Source organism: Engystomops pustulosus, chromosome 6 (genome assembly GCF_040894005.1).
Source record: "Engystomops pustulosus chromosome 6, aEngPut4.maternal, whole genome shotgun sequence".
NCBI lineage: Eukaryota > Metazoa > Chordata > Amphibia > Anura > Leptodactylidae > Engystomops > Engystomops pustulosus.
Genome location: NC_092416.1, coordinates 59,654,004 through 59,675,190, shown reverse-complemented (window position 1 = coordinate 59,675,190; position 21,187 = coordinate 59,654,004). Strand labels below are relative to the sequence as shown.

Genomic DNA, 21,187 nt, shown 5'->3' with positions numbered 1-21,187 from the left:
GGATGCTGAGCACTGGGAGATGATCTTCAGTGTCCCGTATATATTGGCAGAAGCCGAGCAGGTGTCATACAGCTCATACCCTAGTGTGATATTTGGGAGCAATGAGCTGGAATTGTTGATCTCTTCAATTGCGAGTCTCAATGCTTGGAGCAAATGATAACCATGGGTATTGAATGTGGCCCTAAAAGAATGCATATTTGTTACAGTCAACCTTACATACATCTAGGTGTTACAGGAAATGTTCTAAAAACATAGAGGCAAATTTTAGAATCCCATGGTATCCATATACTTGCATACTATAACATATACTATACATCTATAACAACTATATACTATATAACTATAACAACTATACCTGAATCCCAGCTGGTGGTTTTTTTGGTAGGTCAAGAAAATACATAGTATACAGTCAGCTCCTGCTGCAAATATAAGTCCTATATAAGGTTCATCTTATCCCCTTTCTAATGGGTAAAGGCAAACTGCATGTACTTCAGATAGTCTTGTAAATGCAGTTGTGATAGATATTTAGCAATGAGGTGGTAACATTAAGCTCCTAAAAAAGGCCTTGTTTGTTTTCTTTCTTATAAGACCCCTCTCTCTATGTAGATGAAGGTTTTTATGTCTAAAAGGAAAAGCCTAACCTAAAGTCTACAGGAGCTATGAAAACTTGAAAATGTTCTATACAACATCGCTTGTGTATGTATTTCTTCATTAGTAGATTTTATTTTATACAAAATGGAACCACAATTTAAGATCCTTCCACACCATATGATATACTGACTTTCAAAACCTAAACATCCTATGCCTTAAGATGTCATTTTTCTTACCTCTCACAGGTGTCAATAAGAGGCATGGAGTTCGCAGAGACATAGCCCTCATGGACATTAAATAAACCACCAATGATATAATCCCCTGGAGCAATGAATTCAACATTGTGTCCCATTTCTTGACAACAAAAAGTAAATTTTAAATGGACAATTAGAAGAAAAAGGTATATACTTATAGTCATATTGGTTGTTGAAGGTGGCCAAGCTGAGGTATCTGCACCAACCATGACCTTGTCCACATAAAAATTTTCCCAACCGAGAATGTCTGCATGTGTGTTTAAATATATATATTGCGTTGCTGGCCCATCCACAAAATCTGCATACCGTATTTGTATATACGCAACTGCTATAGCAACAAACAGAAGGAGGCACTCTACAGAGGCAAATCGCAGCCAATGACATGGCTTTTTCCATCATGGGCTTAAGAAGGAAATCACATAATCTTTAGCTGTTGAGGTAAACAAGCGTTGCGTCATTGTGAACAGCTGCCCTATCTTAATCAATAAACTAAAAGTACATGTAATAATTCTTTATTAATAATAATAATTCTTTATTTATATAGTGCACACGCATGTCAAATTGGTCCCTGTCCCCATGGGGCTCACAAGCTAAACAACCTACCAGTATGTTTTGGAGTGTGGGAGGAAACTGGAGTACCTGGAGGAAACCCACGCAAACACGGAGAGAACATACAAACTCTTTGCAGATAAAATCACATAGTAGAAGAAGCAAAAAAATGTGCCTTTGTAGGCTTGAGAAAGCGCCACACAGGCGCGAAACGGCCCGTCGCTTGCCGCAGTCCGCACAAATGTCCACGTCTACACTCTGTGTGTCCGAATAAATCTTTCTGCATGAATCCGGTGAGTGCCGCTTTTTTGCTTCTTCTACTATGTGATTTTGTCTTCTCAGCTTTTCATTAGCTGAGCACCACCTGAGTGCAGCCTCGATTCCTATCGGAGTAAGGCGAAAAAGGGATGAGTATCCTCAAGGGGTAGTGCAGGGCATCCATCTCATTGTGTACATGAACTGCTTTTTCCATTTGACCCTAGCACACCCGAAGAATTGAGAAAATCATACCACTTTTAATGCCAGAATGACAGACTCCAGTATGGACACAGGCACCACAGAGTTGACGTTCAATACGGACAGAGAAAATGCAGCCGCGTTTTTTGAACTATGTAACAAAGGAGACACCCTCCAGATGCTTAGTACAAAGGCATTAGAAAATCGTGTCATGACCCTGGCGGATAAAGAAATACGCCTCTTTTGGACAAACCACTCGCTCCGATCCTACGAAGAATGTGGGAGAGTACCTAGAGGCCTTCGAATGTATAAAGATCCGGTACAATACAAAGAAGACAAAACCTTCATGGAAGAATGGAAAACTCTACACCTACAACATTCTCAAAAACTGGTGTTGAAACGCAATATCGCAGAATACGAGTCAGTGACCACAGAACTCTGCAGAGCGAAAACAGAGCTACGAACACGTCTGTCGGAAAATCAAAGTAATGTTTTCTTCAAAAAACTAGAAAAAAAGTCGACTGTAACACAGATCGAAGTAAAAGAAAAAAAGAGAGATAAATTTCTTAGAGATAAATTGGACTTTGAGTCGGGCTCAGTGTTCGAGTGGAATTTCCAAAAAAGACAGACAAACCGAAGGAAACAGAATCGACGAAAAACAAAGACCACGGAGTTCTGGACAACGGAATCTGAGTCCAGTGGATCAGACGACACTAATTCGACTGCTAGACATCAAACACCGATAACCCATAACCCAGAGATGCCCGGCACTCTAAATCCTACTACATCAACCATCCCTTTAGAAGGAGAACAAGGAGGGGAGGAAAGAGGAAGAAGGAGAGCAAGATCTCAAAGCCAGAAGAGGAAGAAAGTATCGTGGCGGTAGGACCCCAGGAGCTCGGGAGATGTCGGTATGATGGTGAGAACTGTCCAAATTTCCCTAATCTCCATCCTCACAATTCTAACCCCTCTGACGAGACTAACACCACCAATGGTGAAATAACTGTCACCTCTAACGAGACTAACATCATTAACCTGACAGATGAAGTCCTGGATAAGGACTGTATATCTCTCCTTTCAAAAGGGCTAAATTTTGCACTGGTAAATGTTTTTGATCCGATCGAATTTGAGATTGACCTGTTTAAAGCTACACGTAAATTGTGTTTAAAAAAATATTTCTGCGAAAAAAACATCATAGGAGACAAGCAAAGAAGAGAAGGGGAAATACCTACATACATAGGCCCCTTAGGGTTCATAGCACCAGGCTCGGCACCACAGATAGATGAGGCTGATATACGACTGTTGTTAGAAATTAACGATGATTGCAGCGGCCCACTCCCTGAAGATCCCCCCGAACAAAAAACTAGTTTCAGGGGTGGTCTCGAATCCACTTTCTGCCCTACCTTGTCTGCCGGCTCACCGATTGAGCTATTTTCTACTAGAGTTAAGGAGGATGTAAAAGCCCTCCTCTACCCACAGGTCAATGATAATCTTACAAGCGCCGAAAGAAAAGCACTCTCTTGGCTTCAATCGCGCCATGACCTGGTGGTTAAGCCGGCAGACAAGGGGGGTAATGTAGTGGTTATGACCAGCATCTATTATGCACAAGAAGCACATAGACAGTTGGGAGACACAGACACATACAGCCTACTGAGTTCCAACCCTACCACAAAATTTCAGACACAGCTGCGTTCTTTCTTTAGGTGGTGTGTTGAAAATGAGGTACTCTCTGAAAAAAACGCAAAAAAACTCCTTCCCACTTCACCTAAGTACCCCAATTGGTATTTTTTACCTAAGGTACATAAGACACTCTCCAACCCCCCTGGCCGCCCCATTGTGGCCGGCATTGGCTCACTCACCGAACCCATTTCTCAATACCTTGACTGGCTCCTTAGACCCATTTTGAAAGGCATCCCTTCATACCTGAAGGATACGGGTGATTTCTTGGAAGCCATACGAGGTATTGAATGGCAAGACACGTTTCACCTGGCATCCATCGACGTGGAGAGCCTTTATACTCGTATTCCACATCAGGTAGGGGTGGAGAGTGTCCGTACCGTGCTAGAAAATGCTAAAAAAGAGGATAAATATATCAGGTTCATCTGTGAGGGCCTCCTCTTTGTGCTCACACACAACGCTTTTATGTTTGATGAGAAGTGGTACATTCAAAAGACCGGGACGGCCATGGGTACCCCCGTCGCATGCACATTTGCAAACATTTTTTTGGCCGTGTTTGAGAGTCGATTTGTGTTCTCCCTCGACAATCCCTTCACCAAGTATATAAAAACGTACCTGAGATATGTGGACGACGTGTTCCTGGTGTGGGATGGCCCAGAGGACGAATTCTTGCAATTCGTGGGATACCTGAACAATGTCAACGACATGAACATGAGATTTACCTCAGTGTTTGGGGGAAAAAAGTTAGACTTCCTAGACGTAAGAGTGAGCATAGAAGGAGGGGTCCTCAATACGACCACCTTTAGAAAACCAACGGCCACGAACTCTCTATTACGATACGATAGTTTTCACCCAAAACACACTCGTGATAGCTTACCCTATAGCCAGTTCTTACGAATAAAAAGATTGAATAACACCGATTCTGGGTTCAGAACACAGGCGCGCGACCTAAAAATTAGACTACTAGAGCGGGGATACCCTATACAGGTTATAGAGACAGCCCTCAAAAAAGCGATAGACACCCCCCAGAGATATGACGCAGCCGAAACAAAACAAAAAAGAACCTAAAAGGTTCATACCCTCAAAAGAATGAGAGATTTGCGTTCTCCTTTGGCTTTAGTCCGCATGGAGACGCTATCCGAACAGCCATATATAAGAACTGGGACCTCCTTAAAAACGATCCCCAATTAACAGAGATCACCATGCAGAGACCTGTTATCTCATTTAGGAGAAGCAAAACCATCAGGAACCACCTAGTCAGTAGCCAGTTCTCATCTACAGAAAATAGAAAAAACACTTGGCTAGAGCGTAACATCCCCATTGGGAACTACAGGTGTGGATCCTGTAATTTTTGCAAATTCAACAGTCAGGCAAAGTACATTGAATTGGGAGGCATCCGTTGGAAAATAAATTCGTTCATTACGTGTAAAACCACACATGTGGTATACATTATTTGGTGCCCATGTAGACGTTTTTATATAGGGAAGACTATCCGGAATCTGTTTATACGGTTCAGGGAACATTGCAGATCCATAGAGACGGGCAATGGCTGCCCTAGAGTCATTGAACACGTAAGGGAACAACACGGAGGTAACCCAGAGGTACTCCAATTTGCCGGTCTTGAGAGGGTCGATAAGGACCCGAGGGGAGGCAATAAAGAAAAAGAACTTCTACGCCGTGAGGCAAAACATATCATACGGTTCGATGCCATGGGGAGACTGGGCCTTAATGACAGAAACGACCTAAGCGTCTTTTTGGGCACAGGTTAAAAATGGTTTTAAAAAAATGACTAATATAAGAAAATTAAGATTCCCTAGGTACCCCACCATAGAAAAAGAACCCTAACCATAACCGGAGGATCTGAGCACGTTTAGGTGAAGCTGTAAAATAAAAATAAAAAGATAGGCCTAATAATAATAGAGAAATAGAAAATAAAAGATATGAGTTCTATAATAGAATAAAATGTTGCATACTCCAAATAGGAAGGAGCACGGTATAGTACTCTCAATTATCTTTGTATTTTGCTCTTTATTTGCCTGTTTTATCAGTTGAACTTGAGTGACAGGTAGTCACGATGTTTTGTATAAGTATATATCGTTGCCTTCTAACATCTGGATTTTTTTGTCTCCCCGGACTTGCCCACATTTCATTGAGATCGCCCCTTTGTTTTTCTATTATATTTTATGTACTTTCTATGTCACAATTTTTCTCTATCTTCCACTGCACTAATAGTGGCCATGTTTTAATGGTTAATTATGCTAGGACAATATTAACATACAGGCATAATTCTATTCAATTTCCTTATTGACGATGCCGGTATTGTTTTATTAATATTTCCGATATGCCTAATAGACATAGCATAATTTTGGCGATCTTAATGCTGTGTTGGTAGTCCGATCAGCATTATGTCAATGCTTTGTTTGTTGCTAGGTAACAATACAATGAGCGCGTCACTGGGGGCGTTCACCTCTCTGCGGCTCCCGGAAGCGCTGCCTCATGTGTCACATGACCGGCGCACTACCGGAAGTCGTTCCATAAGAGGGGCAGCCCCAGAGATGTGCCTTTGTAGGCTTGAGAAAGCGCCACACAGGCGCGAAACGGCCCGTCGCTTGCCGCGGTCCGCACAAATGTCCACGTCTACACTCTGTGTGTCCGAATAAATCTTTCTGCACGAATCCGGTGAGTGCCGCTTTTTTGCTTCTTCTACTATGTGATTTTGTCTTCTCAGCTTTTCATTAGCTGAGCACCACCTGAGTGCAGCCTCGATTCCTATCGGAGTAAGGCGAAAAAGGGATGAGTATCCTCAAGGGGTAGTGCAGGGCATCCATCTCATTGTGTACACAAACTCTTTGCAGATGTTGACCTGGGTGGGATTCGAACCAAGGACCCCAGTGTTGCAAGGCAGAAGTGCTACGCACCATGCTGCCAAATGTGAGTAGTGGTGGATTAAGGAAACCAAGGGCCCTGGGCAGTGTAAAGATTGTGGCAGACATAGATGCAGCCCCATTATCCCTGAATCCCTGCTACATTTGGTTTCAATTTTAATTACAGTCACATTTTTAAAATGCCCCACACTGTGATCAGAAAAATCTGACATCATTGCTAACAATTGATAACTTTGATAACAACATGTGATTTGTTTTTTGTAACTTTGGTAATTATGACAAACAATGTAACACACGTCACTACTTACAAATTACATATGCATTTAGTAATGCATAATAACACCACACTGCTATTATTTACTTACAGCACCCTCCTAATTTATATTTAGCATTCCTTAAAGGACACCTACCACCGCATTTAGGGGTGGTACACTGTCACCAAAGAAATGCTCTGTATCTTAGGGGTTAAGTGGGAGCCATTCTGGCATGTTCCGGCAGGTTTGAGTTTAAATATTTGAAAGGATTTGATAGTGCTGATTCAGTCTTCATACTGCTGCTATCTATCTAGTTCTCATTACAACTCAAGCTGGGGAGTATTATCCCCTGATGCTTGTCTCAACAAGCTACAAAAGTTTTAGAAAATTACTATAGACACAATATACAGCATGATAAGCATGGGCATATTTGGTATTTTCTGTGGACCAAAGCTCAGTTATATTTGGGGCCTCCTCTAACCAGTAGATGGGTTACTTGTCTACTAGTATCTCTGAGGGGAATGTGTTAAAGAGTCAAGAAAATTGGGCTGACTACAACAAAGAGCCTAACAATGTTTTGTACTTACTATTTCTCACCATCCTGTACAGCTTTGAACATGAGATTACCATCATGTTATAGCAAGCAAATAAATTTGAGTTACAACTATTTAGCATATGCTTAGTTTTGCAAACTCTTGTCATGTAAAGGCATTGTTGCTGTTTTATATTTAAAATGTTATTTATTTATTCAGTATTTTGTAAATCCATGTTTGACCGGAGTAAAGATGTCCCCCACCCTCACCTTGTTGAAATGTAACAAAATTGGTGTCAAACGTTTGTGCTGGTTTGTGCAGCAGAAATTTTTGTTGGTGCTGCTATCGTTTTTGACATATTAATAAAACGTTTGCAGGGGTCAACGAGCCCCCCCCCCCCATTACCCAAATCAAACAAAACTGGTGTGTATTAATTCTGCAACATTTGTTCTGGTTTGTGCTGCTCCAATTTTTGTTTGTGCCACTTTTGTTTTGAAGATATTAATGAAATTGTAAAGGTCAAAAGTTCAGCCAGCCCCTCCCCCCCCCCACACACACACACACATTCGTGCTGGTTTGTGCAGAAAAAAATTTTGTTTGCGCCACTATCATTTTTAATGTATTGATCATTTTTTCCAGAGGTCATCAGAGTTCATTCCTTACAAAGTACAATGGGGCTCTGCGGCCGCACCTTTGTCAGGTTTCCCGAATTTTTCCATTTCGCACCGAATTCCGCCGGGATTTTGGCGCACGCGATTGGATTTTGACGCAATCACACCGGTTTTCACGCAACAGAAATAGGGGGCGTGGCCTTGGGACAACCGACGGATTCGGAAAAAACGCGGAATTTAAAAAATTAAATGTGTCGCAAGATCAAGCACTTACATGCACCGAAAAGAAGCAGGTGAACTCCGGCGGACCTCGACGCAGCAGCGACACCTACTGGATATCAGGCACACGACCTTAGCGGATCCCAGCAGACCCCGAATCCACGTCGGACAACGCGCCACGGGATCGCGACTGGTCCGGGTAAGTAAATGAGCCCCAATGTGTTTGCTAGCTGCCTCTGGTGATAAAACTAGGTTTGTTTGTTTTTTTAACAGTTCATCCTAAACACCTTACTTATGAAAACAACTAAACATAAACATACCTTAAAAACGAAAGCGACACAAATGAAAATTTTTTCTGCACAAATGTTTGACACCACTTTTGTTTGATTCAGTTAGTGTGGTGGGGGACTGACATTTGAAACTTTTATTAATATATTAAAACCGATAGCGGCACAAACGAAAATTTCTGCTGCACAAACCAGCACAAACTTAGCACAAACATTTGGCACCAATTTTGTTGGATTTTAACAAGGTGGAGGGGGGGCTAAGTTCATGTAGGTCTATGTTTGGCTTTCTGGACAACCTCTTGATCAGATTTAAGCACTTTTACTCTTCCAACTGTCAAAGGACATCATGCACCTTGTCAATTTTTTTTTGCTTAGTGACTGCTATTGATGAGCTGGATGATGTTGTCTCTCTTTTCTTGGGAAATCTTCTTTATGGCTGCTCCTTGATTTGAACCAGTGACTTTGTGCTTAGGAATAAACTTAAAGGGGTATTCCAGGAATCAGCATAATTCATGTTTTTTTTTTTTTTTTATGCGGCGGTTTTTCCGAATCCGTCGGGTTTTCGTTCGGCCACGCCTCCCGATTTCCGCCGTTTGCATGCCAGCGCTGATGCGCCACAATCCGATCACGTGCGCCAAAATCCCGGGGCAATTCAGGGAAAATTGGCACAAATCGGAAATATTTGGGGAACACGTCGGGAAAAAGCGAATCGGGCCCTTAGTAAATGACCTCCATTGTGCTTTGCAATAATACCAGCCACCATGATGTAAAGTTACACCACCATTAAAATTATTTAGTTAATTAACTCCTTCCTCTTAGTGACCCCCACATAATATAATGGCCCTTCCTTCAACAAATTTTATTGTTTCTATTAATTTGATAATAAATTATGATTTTTTTAGAACTCTGCTTGCGGGCCTTCATTATTTACTCCTAGTTGATAAAAATCAGTGGAAGATCATATGATAACGAGTTAACGAGGTAACGAGTTGTGCCCCTGTGTGACATGACCAGGGACAGATTTCTATCCAGTGCAAGTAGGTAAAAAATGTGATCTAGAATATCAGGAATAGAGGCAGAAAGGATATTGAAAAACTTTTTAACATACAAAGAATAAGCATTTATTTGATGAAACTAGACAGATCCCTCACCGTTTACACTTATTCCCCGGCTGTAAATATTCATTGGGAGGACTCTCAACGTCCTACAAAGGAGGGCAGCAGCATTTCGCAGAAACTTCCTATGGTTTAGCACTTCTGGACTATGCTACATATACTGAGACGGTGGCCCAAAGGATAAAAGGATAAGTCTGTGGACACAGTCAGTGGGACAAATTTACTTACCCAGTCCGTGGAGTTCCTCAAAAGTGCATTGTCCGACCGGAATGCACTGAGCCGCAATTCACTAAGACCGTGCGCCCGATTTCCTGCATGGCTCGCTTCCCTGTTCAGGTCCGCTGGGGTTCACCTTCTTCCTCCCGGTGTATGTAAGTGCTTAATCTTGTGACACAATTTGAAAGTTAAATCCTGCGCTCAGTCCGAACCAGTCAGATCGTCCGACGGCACGCCCCTCGATCTCTGTCGCACGAAAATGTTGGGGGAAAAACTACGAAAGTGCGGCCGCAGTGTGTGTTGTGTACACTTATGCAGTTACAATGACAGATACATTTTACATGCATTTACATTTACTCATCTGCCACATCTACATTGGCTGGCATAAAGCCAGCGAGCCACTCAATTATCTGCCACAGTCAACCTCTCCATCAATTCTGTGTCAACTCTTTCTGCGTCCTCTGGACCCAGAGAGAGTTGTCAGCCTTTCAGCCTGCTGAGCCTCTCTCTGTAAGGGCTTCGTAGCAGAACAGTTTCACCAATGTATGCTAAATAGTTGTTCAAATTTAATTATGAGATGCTTGTCTATAAAATGATGGTAGTCTCACATTGAAAGCTATGGTGGATGATGAAATATGGAGCCTGAAGGGAATTTGTAGGGTATAACTAAATATTAAAATGTCCAATTTTAGGTGAAGTGATAGGTCCTCATTAACAGAGTCGGCCCTCTGGTGTACCGGCAAAAGCACTGGTGGGCCCGGCACCTTTTAGCTCCACTACTGTATGGTGCTGACCCGCCCCCTCCCCCATCACCATGACTCCACCCACCCCATGATGTCCATGTCGGGACTTCAACTCTGGAGGGGACACAGATAGAGTTGAAAATCAGGATCACTGTTCCCTGCTGTAGAGGAAGATGAGAGCTACAGGTGAGTATGTGGTGTTTATTTTTTAAAAAATTCATTTGAAACAAGGAAAAGAGAACAAGTGCTGGGCCACAATATTGGTGGGTATGAAAGGGGGTCACAAAATGAGGGTATGAGAGGGGGCTCACAATATGAGGGATATGAGAGGAGGCTCACAGTATGGGGTGTATGAGAGGGGGTCCACAATATGGGTGAGAATGAGCGGGGACCCACAATATGGGGGGATATGAGAAGGGTCACACAATATGGGTAGGGTATGAAAGGGGGCCACCATATGGGGGGGGATGAGAGGGGGACAAAATATGGGGGGTATGAGAGGGGGCCACATTATGACATGTGACGGGCTGAGCCCTCTCCATAGTCGGTAAGTCTCTGCTGCATATTGCAGTAAAGGCTTACCGGTAACACCTGCTAGCACCAAACGCAGGTGTTAACCTGCTGATCGCCACCGGCAAAGCTGCCAGCAGCTTTAAAAAGTGATGTGACGTCATCAGGGTCGTCGACCGGTAGCCTGGAAAGTCTCGGGTCTGCCAAAGACTCAAGACGGTCTGGTTTCAACCCTTCCTTTACAATGTACTATTAGCACATTGTAATGAATGAGAGGAAAATGAAGGGGAAATCCCCATATACTGCTATACAAAAAACGGCTGTGGTGAGAAGGGTTTAAAGCGCAATTCAATCACATCCTGTGCACATGGTCTTAGGCTGCATTCACATTATGTGTTTCCATTGCATTTTGACACATTGGGGCATATTTACTATGAACCTTGCGTCAGTTTCCTGTAAGACTTTGCACATTCTATTATGTGCAAACTGTTTGTACAGGTATTTAAGAACTGTCCGTACCCCATGATGCACATGACCCTTTTGTGTCGTGGCTGCACTATTCTTCACACAACACAAATTTCGCCACTGAAAGTGGCGATCCGGTGCAGCAATCCAGTCGGCCCATCCGCCACATTTATCATGCAGAGTACAACCGAAGTGAGTTGCACGTCCTATGTGAAAGGTGCACCAAAAAAGTTAGTGCATCAGATTCATGAAGAACGTGTGCCACAAATCATGAATCTGGCGTCCTTTGCACACTACACAGGCAAAACCAGCAGAAGAAACCAAAAAGAACAGACACTTCCTTCACAAATTATTGTTGTCAAAAGCCATGTTAAATCCCAAAGAAGACAGTGCGTTACCTGCTATAGTTGTTGGTTCACAGATCTCTTGCGGTGCTCATGTCCCAAAGGTAGTTTTGGACCCATTGCCCCTCTTAATAAGCCTTTTTGAGGATCTCCTCCCTTCGGATTATTTTTTACATGCATAATACCTGCAAATTTTAAAGACTGTGGATTACCATCATGTTATGGAATTACAGTGTTCCCGAAACAGGTGGCGTATTTTTTTTCCAATATAATAACGTTAACATGGGAAAAAAATTACATACGCAATAAAGGAGGATCTGCAATTTATGATATCAGAGACCTTATGTGTAATCCTTCCTATTTGTCACTATTTGGCTATAACACTTAGTACACTTTGCACTGTTATTAATAAATGTGTCCCATTGGGAAAAAGCACCTCAAAATACATCCGTGTTCTTACTATCATTAATACAGATCTGTTTTGGGATGAGTTTTCTCTGATGCATTTGCTGTGCCTTTCAAAACGCAATGAAAACGCATTCTGTAAACGCAGCATAAGAATGTGCAGGTATTATTTACATGTAGCACTATTTCACTTGTGGGCCCTAGGTCCCCCAGTCCGACCCTGAGCATTAACACCCTCTAAGCCCCAAAGCTGCTGTAATGCCTAATCCTGCTAATTGGATAAAACATTTACTTGCTGTATCATGTAGAAACACAAGATGTCACTATGGTTACGCTGCATGTTATCAGGACCACTTTGTAGTTTCTACGGCTCTTAACATTTTTCATTTTCTCTCATGGATTGTGAAAGTAAATTGCTTTTCATTATTGCATGAATAGCAACAGATTTATCTATTAAAGGGGTATTCCCACAAAGATAGGTTTCTCAAATATATTCAGGATAAGAAAATAACACATTCTCTAATTCACTGTTATTAATAAAAATACAGCATTTCACAGATATAATTCCAACCTGTCTCTGACAGTCAGGATGTACACAATTTCAGTTGCCCCTGGTTTAGGACCCTGGATCTTCTGACTTTAGGGTCGGCAGCCATCTTGTCTGACACTGTGAAGCTGAACTGTTCTCTATTGATGTGTTGTTCGCGAACAACAATGACGGGAGCTGACTCCCCTCGGTGAGCCGATGGCTCACTTTACCCCGGCCCTAACCGGTTCAGCACGCCTCCTTTAACCTGATACAATCAGGTTACAGCCGTAATTCCCATCACTATTGTAATTCCCATCACTATTCCCAGCTCCCTGCTCCCTGCAGTGCCCCTGCATTCCAGGATGACCTAACACTGATACACACTGACTTCCTGCCTGCAAACAGCAGCTGCAGTGAGAGGAGAACTACAAGCTACAGGCAGATAAGGTCTTTATCCAGGAGGCACATAAGATATGATGTAAGGGTGTGCGAGCAGAGATGTAGCATGGCTGACTGTGTCATTGTGTGTAATATGGATCTCATGGATCTCATCATCTCATCCTCATCTCAGATCTGTCTTATCTCTCTTTCTATGTGTCAGATATAAATGAAAGTGTATATAAACTGTGGACCCTGATAATCTAACCACATTGTCAGCACACGTCATCTCATAGCACAGAGGAATGATGAATTGTCTGCTTAGAGTCACCACCCACACTTTTGGATCTTACACTGACCATCAGTGAGTGATAGGACCTAAAACAGCAATAAAACTGAATAAAATTGTAAAGTAAGGGGTTAAAAATCTTTATTGTGTAAACATCACTAGGGGATTGAAATTTGATAACTTTATTTTGTGGGCAAACCCCTTTAAATCTATATTTATCTATAGGAAGTGCTCTCTGCACAAGTGCTCCGGGAGCAGAGGGAGAGTAAGACAGTGTAAAAGCCTGTAAATCCAGCTCACAGAGGTACTAAGGTAGCCCTTCTTGCTCATAAGCATCATTTTAGAAGTTGATTTTAGAAGGAAGAAGGCCATGGATAAAAATATTAGAAAATTACCACAGTCACAGTGTCTGTATCAGTGGTGTAACTTGGATTTTAGCACAGAAGGGGCAAACACATCTGAGTGGACGCTAAACCAAATGTTTTTAACTGCAAAGGCACATAGTACTATTTAAGTGCTGCTAGCAGTCGGCAGCATTCTTCTGTTTCAGCCCAGGACCTGCCACCTGCTAGCAGTGGTCTGAGCACACGTCCAGGGAGGCTTTTATAGAAGGTCAATAGTGTGTTACTTAGTGGTTCCAGCAGGGCCAGGACAAGGTTTTTTAGTGCCCAAGGTGCCAACCTCCTCCCCTGTAACACTGTAGAAAAATGTGGAACATTCAGGGCAAAGCCTTATAGGAAAATTAAATCCTCCCCTCAATTAAAAAAATCATAAGAATGAAATCCCAAAGGGCAACATCCTCAATAAGACCTATCAGTAGTAAATATATAGCGCTAATAGAAAAATATGTCCCTCCATCAAAAATACTACAGTGTGTGGGGCAGACTCCCACTCCTTCCCAGAAACAGACCGGGCTCTTTCAAAATCAGAAGCCCATGACATGGACCAGGTAGGGCTGCCTCTCAACAATGTCTGTCGCGGAGACTCCCTAAGAAGCCTCTGATGTAGCAGAGCCGGCACACACATACAGCTCACAAGTGGACGGGATACTGCATTACTGGGAGGTAATAACCAATGATGAATGGTTTGGGGCTACTGATGAGGAAAGAGGGTGCTGCAGAATAGAATAATGTAGAGACATTGGAGCACTGCAGTAAAGAACAGCTGATGCAACGGAACTCCATAGGCAGGAGTATTTATATATAGTATTCATGTGATACTATCGGACCTGCGCGACCCTAATCTGGATGATTTTATGGTCGTTTCCAGGAACAACCAAATGATACATAAGAAGGAATAATGGAGACAAGTTATGAATATATCTGTGAAACTCTTTATTTTTTTTAATAACATCAAATTACAAAGTACCGTATATATGCAGAGACCCCTAATTTTAACGCAAAAATGGAAAAACCTGTTGACTGAAGTATAGGTCGAGGGTGGGAAATGCATTGGTCACAGCCCCTGTAATATATAGCCTGCCCCTTAAGTATATATCCAGCCAGCCCCCTGGCTATATACTTAGCCAGCCCCTGTAGTATACAGCCTGCCAGCTCCTGTAGTATATAGCCTGCCAGACCTCTGTAGTATATAGCCTACCAGCCCATGTAGTGTATAGCCTGCCAGCCCCTTTAGTAAATAGCCAGCCCCCTGTAGTATACAGCCAGCTAGCCCCCTCTGGTATATAGCCTGCCAGCCCCCTCTAGTATATAGCCTGCCAGTCCCTGGCCCCTAGTATATAGTCTGCGCCCCCCCCCCCAATATATAACCTGCAGCCCCTGACCCCAATATAATGCCTGACTGGCCGCACGGGGACAGGTAGCCAGCCGGAGGGCATCGGAAGGTCAGTACACTTTTTGTTTTTTTTTTCCTTCATTGTAATGAATCCTATGTAAAAAAAAAACCATATACTGCAATAGTTCTAGCCCCTTAACTGGAATCACACTTACCTCCTGAACACACATAAGCAAGAGAGGTGACAGCCTCTATATTACTTATCTTGCACTAATACCAATTTCTTTCAGCTGGACTTGTAGAGGCTGTCAATGAGCAAAGAAAGAACAAAAGGGACAGGGGTATTTTATTATTATTTTATTTTATTGCTAAAGGGTAGAAATTCAGTTTTTGGAGGTAAACAGAAATATATAAAGATGGAGGTAGGTGGACAGTTGCATTCAGTTACATTCAGAAAGTGTAGGGGCAGAGTGGACAAAAGGAATTATGGCCCATGTAACACTTAACAGATATTTATGAGGAAAACCCCTTTCTTGAGCATTTGTCTCAGCCCTGCAATGAAAGCAGCAGGAACATAACCATAGGACACTTCCATAACCCTCATATTCTTATAGCTTGAATACAATATAGCTTGAAAGCCCAGGTTATAATACCTCTATACTTGTGGTTGATCACGCTTCCTGTTTAACTAAGCAACCCCTCAGCAAACAATTTCACAACAGGAAAATGCAAATTGTTTTTTTGCCGCATTTAAATTCAGGAAGGTAAAGAAAAGAAACAGGTGCCTGTAAGTCCACACCAATATTATACTGCAGGTACTATACAGTTGTACATTATTAATTACTTATAACGTACTTCTATGCCAGGTGGGACCTGTCAAAGAACTAAGCAATTGTTCTCATAATTCAGCATAGAACAATTCTCAACAATTCGACGGATATGTATCACACGGCCGATGCCTTTTGATATATCTTGCCCTGGCCCCAAAGACGTGGCCAACATCAAGTGCGGATACACAGAGCTCCATTATTCACCATTGATTGATGAAATATCTTCATCTGTGCTCTGTTATCAATCCAATAATGGCTCAGCAGTCCATCTACAGGCAGAATCAATGCCTGATGTGAAGCGTCATTATCCTTCTCTTTATACCATATGTTTTGAGTCAGGGAAGCTCCACTGTAATCTCTCTAACATCTTTGTTACAGGAGCTTGTCTAATCAGATATCTAATAAATAACTCTAATAATGACTTACTGTGTTGATAACTAGTGTGGTACAATGTCTCCTGTTTCATTATATTGTTTTGTTGTCTGGGTAACTCGTGTGGATCAATGAAAGGTAACAGCCCAATAACTCAACATAAGATCCAATGTAAGTATTTCATAACCTGTAAACGGTAAATATAACTAAAATAGGGTGTCTATGCAACGAATATGGAACTCCTAGAAGGTTTTTTAAATTGCTATCTACTAATGTCTGATGTGGTGCCAAGTGACTGGCCCAAGGCAAGTGTGGTGCCAAATTTTAAAAGAGGCTCTAGAACTTCAGCAGGCAATTACAGGCCTGTAAGCTTAACTGACATTGTGGGGAAAATATTGGAATGGGTTAGTAAAAGACTATATACTGGAGTATGTGACATCACATAGTGTAATATGTGACAGCCAGCATGGGTTTACTAAGGATAGAAGTTGTCAGGCTAACCTGATCTGCTTCTATGAAGAATGCCTGGATAAAGGAGCTGCTGTAGATATTGTGTTCTTGGACTTTGAAAAGGCATTTGACACTGTCCATCATAGACGCCTGATTGTTAAAATAACGTCTAGTGGTTTGGCAGGAACCATTTGCAATTGGATTGAAAACTGGCTGAAGGATCGTATCCAGAGAGTTGTGGTCAATGGTTTTTACTCAGAATGGTCACCAGTTATAAGTGGTGTACCCAAGGGTTCTGTGCTTGGCCCGATACTATTTAACATATTTTTTAATGATATAGAGGTAAAAATAAATAGCAGATGAAGCCAAGCTGTGTAGTGTAATACAGTCTATTGTGTGTTTGGTCATCCACTTGGCAAATGAGGTTCAATGTGGATAAATGTAAGGTTATACACCTGAGGGCTAATAATCCACAGGCAACATATGTCCTTGGGGGAGTAAATTTTGGAGAGTCCCTTCTTGAGAAGGACCATGGCATACTAGTAAATCATACATTAAATAACAGCATACAATGTCAATCAGCTGCCTCTAAAGCCAATAAGATCTTGTCGTGTATCAAAAGTGGTATGGACTCTCCGGATATGGATGTAATATTACAACTGTACAAGGCATTGGTTCAACACCTCACCTGGAGTATGCTGTCCAGTTCTGGGCTCCGGTCCATAAAAAGGATGCCCTGGAGCTGGAGAGGGTTCAACAAAGAGCCACAAAATAATAAGGGGTATGGAGGGTCTCATTTATGAGGAAAGATTAAAACAACTAAATTTATTTAGTCTGGAAAAGAGACGACTATGAGGGGACATGATTAATTTATTTAAATATATGAATGGTCCATACAAAAAATATGGTGGAAAGTTGTTCCAGATTAAATCAAATCAAAAGACGAGGGGGCACTGTCTCCATCTGGAGAAAACAAGGTCAAATCACCAGAGGCGACAGGGCTTTTTTACTATGAGAACTGTCAATCTGTGGAATAGCCTGCCTCAGGCGCTGGTCGCAGCAGGGACAGCAGAGAGCTTCAAAAAGGGTCTAGATGCCTTTTTACACTTAAATAACATTGATGGTTATGCTGTATAGAATTGTTTCCCCTAAATTCCTTCCTCATTTTATATATAATACTGGGCCAGGTAACCAACAGATATGGAGGACATTAGATAATATCAAAATGTCTACTATGTGGAGTGACAAATCATAAACTGTAGGTTGTTCTGCAAGTAAAATATTTTTAATAAATGGCTTAGGCAGGTTATAAGAAATATTCACCTCACTTTTCCCCCATTCTACCATGTATCGGATGCATTTTTTACAAACATTTTTACTTTTTTGTCATCTGTCCAAAGAACATTGTGCCTTGTTGTGATTATTGTTGATGTCTTTCCTTTTTGGAATTATGTTAATGTAAGCCTGAATGCTACAAACCATCATCATTCTGCAAAGCCTCTACGTTTAGAAAGCTGGTCATACTTGCTGATGATCAATCAGGATTAATTGAGATTTTAAGACCTTTTATATGTAAAGACCTTTGATATGTAAACATAGACATAGAATTCAAATAGGGTTTATTTTCTTTTTCTCATAACTATATTTCTTTGCTGGACAACTAATTTCATCAAGTACCATGGGAATCTGCTGCTTTTTAGATTGGTATAAAAATGGATATGAAATTTGTTGAAAAAAACCTATTTAAAAGGACCGTAGTAATTTTACATCTATGTAAGGAGTCTGAAAGAAGAGACCAGTAAAGATTAAATTACATCTACCACCGGTGTTTTAAACCAAGCACACCGACATACTGGTGTGTGCCCCCTCTGGCAGGATCTGCCCCTCTTTTAGCTTCTTATGCCCTGGTTTCTACAAAAAAGGTGTTGCAAATTACACAAATTAGCCTTACAAACAAGAGTATTACTTCATTACCACTTTAGCAAGGACCCATTCCACTTAGAGGATTGTGATCCCTTCTAATGACTTATTCCAGGTACATAAAGAATAAGTGGCCATTGTATACTTATTTGCCAGGAGAGCAGTGTATACTAAATTCATGTCAATAGTGACAACCAGATGATGTTATGCATAGATAGGATCCTTTGAGCTCCCTATCGACCTGACTCGGTATACAGTATATGTAATACACAAAAGGGGAAAAATAGAAGTGTTCTTAGTCAGCTGCAGACTGTTTCTTGGTGTAGTTCTGGATGGCCGTCTGGAAATGTTCAGTGGTGTTGAGTTCAGGTCTAAAGAGGATTACATAAAATTTAGGAGTAAAGTAACCTATAAGAATCCCCATCACACTGACTAATATTGCAGCAACATTGACGGCCGCTATGTACTTTCCCTGGTAGATGATGTAAGTGGTGAAGAATGCGATCCATGAGAAGAAATAGACCAATAAACTAAAGGAGATACATTTTGCCTCATTGTAATTGTCTGGTAAATCTTTACCCATGTAGCAGAAAGCAAAGCACAACATACTGAGAAGCCCGATATAAACGATCTGAGCCACAAAGCCCACAGAGGTCGTCTCTGAACACTTCAGTATGATCTGCTCAGGGAACGTGTCATAGTCTTCAATGGGTGAAGGCTGCTTTAGTACAATCCAGATGACACAGATAAGGACTTGTCCTAAGGAACTGACCACAATAAAAATATCTGAGCCGTTCCTCTTCACCCACATGTCATACACTTTGGGCATGTGGGTGGCCATTTTGAAAATGCAGACGATCTGGAATGCATGGACTACGATGCAGGAAAAACAAATGGTGAAGCTAATAGAGAAGACTGGTTGTCTCACCATACATGTCACCACCCCAGGCCTACCAAAATAACAATACACTGTACAGCAGGAGCATGCCAGGGCACACAACATTAGCAAACACATCTTCCCTCCGGCTGACTTCACTACTGGGGTATTAAGATTCAGAAGGAATATTATAGAGATGGCTGCAATTAGTATCAGCAACAAAGTAACTATTGATAGAAGCACAACTGACAACGGATCAGTCCATGAAAGATATTCTATGCTTCTGCTGTAGCAGATGTCACTCTTCATGGGAGACCACTGATGAAATCCACATGGCTGGCAGGTGTAAAGATCTGTAAGAGATAAATTACTGGAATCACGCTGATGGTAAAGAGGCACTTAATATAAGCAAAGCCACAAGATAAGCCAAGCCACTATTTCTTGCATATATCTTATCAGCCAATAATGCATTAAAGAAAATCAAACACTCCTGTGCAACTGGCATATAAAAAAAAAAATTATAGCGTTATACATGTGTTTCAGGATTAATGAAAGCACCTTAATATATCTTGGCCAATGTCTTTTTGCGGTGGTCTTGTATGAAAGTTGTGACTTAAGGGGGAGAAAGTTGCTCACTGCTTGACTAGCTTTTTGAGCATCTACATATTTGTTGTAAGGTCCATAAATACTATCTGTCCATGTCAAAAAAAAAGGTTATACGTTCTGTATCTTGCTGATTTAGAAACATACATTATAGAACCTATTTAATGGGGGTGAAAATTGTCCAAATAAATCCACATCTCACCACTGATGTTTACAAAAGTCATTTTAGGGCAGGTAATACAGTCAAAACAGCAAGAATGAGATCCTGTCTGTACTCTTCGTTCTCCTTTTGAACATTCTTTGGAGCAAATTGATTCAGGAACCTACAGTCAAAAACAAGAAAAATGGTCAAGGAATATGATAAAATACTTTAGTTACTTTATGGCTTAAATTGCACTCATGCCCCACATTACTCCACAGCCCTAAAACTGGCCCTATCTAATTGCCCATCATACCCAAAATTGTAAGTGACAACTGGTCAACACTACCTGCACCGGATTTAAAATACACAGATTTAAAAAGGAAAAGACAAAAACAGAAGAATGGACATACAGATACAGGTCAAAACCAAGAGAACAAGGCAGTATAGAATCGCAAGGCAACGCAATAGGTCAAAGAAACCAAAATACAGAAGTCCAGAAAATGCACCAGAAAGGCTGCAAATAGGACTGGAATAGGACAGGCATGAGTCCCGGTCCAGAAGATGATTAGACTGGTTCCCTGACTTCCAGACTAGCAGGGGAGGAATGTGAGTGGAGGAGGCATCTATCCATCAAAGCTTCAGTCCAGAACATAGTCAACAGGAGACAGGGAAGTGTGGTGGAAGTCAATTATGAAGCCAGGAGTAGAATAAGGCAGCCTTCACAGAATGCAAACTAGGTACTAAATACAATCAGCAGCACATCATACCGTACTTCTCTTCAGGGACAGATGTTACAACCAGTTTTATGAAAGCAAAGAAAGAAGTGAATTTTACCCTGTTTCTACTCCTGTTTCTTGATTAAATAAGGTTCTTGATTTTATTTGCAATATGGCAATATACAGTGGCATATACAGCCTGTTCTTCATCTATGGACCTACAGTTACTCCTT

At 41.6% G+C, this 21,187-nt stretch overlaps 1 protein-coding gene across 3 annotated transcripts in view; it reads right to left on the bottom strand.

Moving 5' to 3' along the window:
* Window positions 1–18,012: 18,012 nt before the first annotated feature.
* TAS1R1 (taste 1 receptor member 1) overlaps window positions 18,013–21,187 on the bottom strand; it is a 15,463-nt gene continuing 12,288 nt past the window's right edge. For all 3 annotated transcript variants that reach the window (XM_072156259.1, XM_072156261.1, XM_072156260.1), the window contains 2 exons: window positions 20,299–20,419; window positions 18,013–19,846 (listed from right to left, as the gene is read on the bottom strand). In XM_072156259.1, coding sequence (XP_072012360.1) covers window positions 18,912–19,846; window positions 20,299–20,419 — 1,056 coding nt within the window. In that variant the 3' untranslated portion in view covers window positions 18,013–18,911. The remainder of the gene's footprint in view (window positions 19,847–20,298; window positions 20,420–21,187) is intronic.